Source organism: Solanum dulcamara, chromosome 4, assembly GCF_947179165.1.
Source record: "Solanum dulcamara chromosome 4, daSolDulc1.2, whole genome shotgun sequence".
Lineage (NCBI taxonomy): Eukaryota > Viridiplantae > Streptophyta > Magnoliopsida > Solanales > Solanaceae > Solanum > Solanum dulcamara.
The window spans coordinates 58,637,865-58,642,756 of record NC_077240.1 but is presented as its reverse complement, the minus strand read 5'-3'; the positions used below and the strand labels follow the sequence as shown (position 1 = coordinate 58,642,756).

General features: G+C 42.8%; 1 protein-coding gene across 1 annotated transcript; it reads right to left on the bottom strand.

Moving 5' to 3' along the window:
- Positions 1–1,358: 1,358 nt before the first annotated feature.
- LOC129884273 (uncharacterized) lies at positions 1,359–4,634 on the bottom strand. Its single transcript, XM_055958596.1, has 2 exons — positions 2,448–4,634; positions 1,359–2,384 (listed from the first exon to the last, which is right to left on the bottom strand). Exons 1-2 carry the CDS (start codon positions 4,632–4,634, stop codon positions 1,359–1,361), a joined length of 3,213 nt encoding a protein of 1,070 aa, XP_055814571.1.
- Between the last annotated feature and the right edge of the window lie 258 nt (positions 4,635–4,892).

Here is a 4,892-nt window from a genome sequence, read left to right as displayed (position 1 = left end):
TGTGGCAGCATCCTTCTTAAGTAATTTGAAAATGGGTTCACAAATTACTGTGGATTGTGCTATGAACCGACTGATGTAGTTAAGCCTTCCCAAGAAACTCATCACGTCCTTCCTGGTCTTCGGGGGAGGTAATTCTTGAATTGCTTTGATCTTAGAGGGGTCCAACTCTATGCCTCTCCTGCTAATAATGAATCCTAACAGTTTTCCTGCAGGTACTCCAAATGCACACTTTGCTGGATTTAATTTTAGATTATACTTTCGCAACCTCTCAAAGAATTTTCGCAAATCATATAGGTGGTCCAAACTCCTTTTGGATTTGATAATGATATCGTCCACATATACTTCAATCTCCTTGTGGATCATATCATGAAAGAGGGTGGTCATGGCCCTCATATAGGTTGCACCAGCATTTTTTAGGCCAAATGGCATTACTCTATAGCAATACACCCCCCATGGAGTGATAAATGCTGTCTTTTCTGCATCGTCTTCATTCATCAATATCTGGTGATATCCCGCGAAACAATCGACAAATGATTGCAATTCATGTTTTGCACAATTGTCAATGAGTATATGGATATTTGGGAGAGGGAAATCATCCTTAGGACTAGCTTTGTTGAGATCTCGATAGTCCACACATATTCTGATCTTTCCATCCTTTTTTGGCACTGGTACTATATTTGCCAACCAAGTGGGGTAATTTGTGACCCTTACAATGTTCGCCTCAATCTGCTTGGTTACCTCTTCTTTGATCCTTAGACTCAAGTCTGGCTTGAACTTTCTTGTCTTTTGTTTAACGGGTAGGCAGGTGGGATCAATTGGTAGTCTATGTGAAACGATATCGGTGCATAACCCTGGCATATCGTCATAAGACCAAGCAAATATGTCGACATGTTGCCTAAGCAATTCTATTAACTCCTTCTTTCTTTCGGCCTCCAAATGTATGCTAATTCGGGTTTCCTTCACAGTTTCCTCATCTCCTAAATTGACAACCTCTGTTTCATCCATATTAGGTTTCTCCTGACTTTCAAACTTCTCGATCTCCTGTGGTAGATTTTCAGGCATCATGCTTTCATCATATTCTTCTTGATCGTGTTCATTCTTTTCACTTTGCTCGATGGATTCATTACATGTCATAACCGTTGAACTAGGATTTTTAATATGAATGCTGAAACGTATAAAAGGCGAGTAAAAATAAATAAGTAGGTAGAAATAATGAGATAATTTTTTAAAGAAATTAAAGACTTTTATTTAAAAGCGTTCTAGCTTTTTTAGAAAAAGCAACCAAAAACAAAGATCAAGCATGATACAAGCCTCAGCTTTGATCATTCAAATTTAAAAATACAAAACTACGTTCCACACTACCAGGACTTTTGTCGAAACAGGGAAGGACTGACGGTCCAATTCTGCAAGCTTTCTCCAGGCTTGGAATCACGGATGCTCAATTTGCGGAGATCTATCTCTTCCTCTTCTCCAATCATGGCCACGAACAAATTTCCTATTCCTTCCACTATATCATCGTCAGATGCGTGATCTAGAATCGGAACTTGCTCTGGTACGAACGTTGTCTTGATGGATCCCCTGTTGTGGACTCGTCCCGATGTAGATCCATATCCGAGTCCAGTGGTACCTTTCTGATGCTTCAACTGGATGGGTTCAACTATGCCATTGGCCCTGGGTCCAAGTCCTGTCTTAGGCTGATACCCGTATTTCAACATCTCTGCTGCGACCATCTTCGCTGCCCCTGACAATTTCACACCAACCGACTCTAACTTCTCGTCAATCCTCACAGCTTGCATGATTTCTAAAGTGTGAAAAGTGGCTCCATCTAATTCCTCAGTTACTGGAACAGAATTGACAGAATAAATGGGGTGATTGAGCTCCCCATGAACAGTAACTTCTGTGTGACCCCACTCAAACTTTACACATTGATGAAGAGTTGAAGGGACTGCTTTTGCCATATGGACCCATGGTCTTCCCAGCAGCAGGTTGTAGTTCGATGACACATCCATCACTTGAAATAAAATAGGGAATTCTGCTGGTCCCACTTGCAATGTGAGATGGATTTCTCCAATGACGCTTCTCTGTGCTCCATCAAAAGCTCTCACCTTTACACGACTTTCCTCTATATCTCCCATATTCAAGCCTAAAACTCTCATAGTTGTGAAAGGGCAGATGTTACATCCAGAACCGCCATCAATCAGAACTCGGGTCACAATCTTATCACGACATTTGACCGCGATATGAAGTGCTTTGTTGTGTCCAGTCCCTTCCGTTGGTAGCTCATTATCATGGAAAGAGATTTTGTTAGATTCCAATACTTGTCCAATTGTTGCAGCTAAGGTTTCACTTGCGGTCTCTTTTGGAATGCAAACCCCATTTAACACCTAAATCAAAGCATTCCTATGAGCCTCAAAACTCATTAGCAAAGACATTATGGATATATGAGCCGAGGTCTTCTTCAGTTGCTCTTCGACTGAATAGTCTTTCGGCTGCATCTTTCTCCAAAATTCTGTGACTTCAGCATCCGTAACATTCTTCTTGGGATTCGGCTCCTTCCCAATAACTCCTTGATCCAGATTCTCGGGAGTATAGCACCTTCCTGATCTAGTCATCCCCTGAGCCACAGCGGTGTCAATCATCTTGCCCTTGGCTTTTGTTTTATAATCCCATGGGACTTCTTTGGTGTCAAACTCAGCCTTTCTAGCAACTGTAGTGGTTACTACAACTCTCGGGAGATATGTTTGGACAGTAAGAGGTTCCTTTAGCTGAACAGTGATAATAGGTTGCACTGGAGATGCAGTGGCAGCTTCTTCGGCGTTCCAGACAGGCGTGATGGTTTCTCCCAAGTTGTACTCTTCTTCTAGAGAAATCATGTTGACTTCTCGATTCTCATGATTTGGCAAAGGGTTGTTGTTCACATTCGGAGGTGTTGGAGTGCATTTTATTATTCCTCTTCTGATCAACGTCTCAACCTGGTTTTTCAAGCCATAACAATCTTCTGTGTCATGCCCTTGGATTCCCGAGTGGTAAGCGCATCGCTTGTTTCCATCAAAATTGTAAGGGATTGGGTCGGGGAGTTTTCCCTCAACTGGCTGTAGTACTCCTGCTATCCTTAACCTTTCAAACAATTGAGCATAAGGTTCAGCAATGGGTGTATAGGTGCGAGTATTTCTGGCTTCGAGATTTGGACGTGGTCTTGGCACATATGCTGGTCTGTTTTGGTGGGTTGGTGCTTGGAGTGGGACATGTGGTCTTGTTGGACTTTGGTATGTTGGTGCTCGAGGTGGATTATAGTGTGGTCGGGTATTATACACTGGATACGAGGTGTATGGAGTATGTGCAACAATTTGGGGATTGTTTGGGTATTGGTGGGATTGTCCTCCATGTTGGTAATTGACGACTGAAACATCCTCCCTTTTCTTCTTGATGCCACCAATGGATCCTGATTGTATGGCCTTACTTGCAGCTTGCAATGCAGCCATGGACTGAATTTTACCTGATTTGATGCCTTCCTCTATAAAATCTCCCATCTTGACCAATTCTGCAAACTTTTGGCCCATCATTGACATCATCTTGTCAAAGTAGATACCTTCTTGTGCTCGAATAAAGTATTTTGAGAGCTCACTCTCATCGAGCGGTGGTTGAACCCTTGCAGCCTCGGTTCTCCAACGTCGTGCATACTCCTGGAAGTCCTCCGATGGTTTCTTTTGTATGTTGGCTAATGAGAACCTGTCCGCAGTGATTTCAGTATTAAATCTGAAACGATTCATGAAATCCTCAGCCATTTCCTGCCAGTTATACCATTTGCGAGGATCCTGGCGTGTATACCAGGTCAACGCTTCTCCAGATAGACTTCGAATGAACAACTTCATTCTTAGTTTCTCATTTCTCCCTACACCGACTAACTTGTCACAGTATGCCCTCAGATGTGCGTGAGGATCGCTCTTTCCATCAAATATGTCAAACTTTGGGGGCTTGTATCCTACCGGCATGTCAATATCTGGGTGGATACATAAGTCATCATAATCTAGGCTCTCTGTTCCCCTAGAGACTTGTAGGTTTTTCAACGCCTTTCTTAGACCTCGAAGTTGAGCGTCTATTGACTCATCTTCTTTCAATCGGGCATCCTTCTCCATCTCTGCATATTGGTCCACCTCATGCGAGACCTTGACCCTAACCGGTGTCGTGAAAGTAGGGGCCTCAACAGCATATACAGGTGGGATCTGTGAATCATAAGGAGCGACGGTGTGTGCTCCAAATATCTGGTTTGTCACTGGGTAGGTAGGTGTGACGGGGTCTTGAGTGGGAAGGTCAGGAGCAGTCCTGATTGCAGACGGATGAGCTAATGGTGCTTGACCATGAACGGGAGCACGTTTAGGCATGTTTGGAGAATCTGTAGGAGGCAGGTCAGCTCTAGGGAGGTAGCTGGGCATCTTGAAACTTGGGAAGGTAGTAGCCGAAAGCTTGGCCAAGTCTCGCACTCGTCGTAGTTCCTCTCTCAAAATCTCAAACTCTTGCGCCATGTGAGCCATCTTCTCATCATTTTGGATGTCGGCTATATTTTGAGAACTTTCAGGATTTTCTACTGGTATCATTATGTTTGCAGCAGCATTAAATTCTTCTCCACCTGTCATCCTTCCCCTTGATCGAAGGTTGTATCGTGAGTCAGCCAGTTCGCAAGTCGACACAAATCAACGTTCTTTTAGGGATTAACAAAACAAAATAAAAGAAAGAAAAAAGGAAAGTATGTTAGTTTGGGAAAGATTTAAAAGTACAACAAGTATATAATACACATACACGCCAAGTTAACGACATTCAAATGTGTCCTATACATAGCCTCTTTTTGCTAGAGGATGACATATATTGCAATCAATTTGATGATAAATGATCCA

Excerpts from the sequence above, each read along its gene's own strand:
- LOC129884273 (XM_055958596.1), bottom strand. The coding sequence starts at position 4,634 with ATGACAGGTGGAGAAGAATTTAATGCTGCTGCAAACATAATGATACCA. Across the intron at positions 2,385-2,447 it reads AGCAACTGAAGAAGACCTCG|GTGTTAAATGGGGTTTGCAT; the intron begins GCTCATATATCC and ends GCTTTGATTTAG.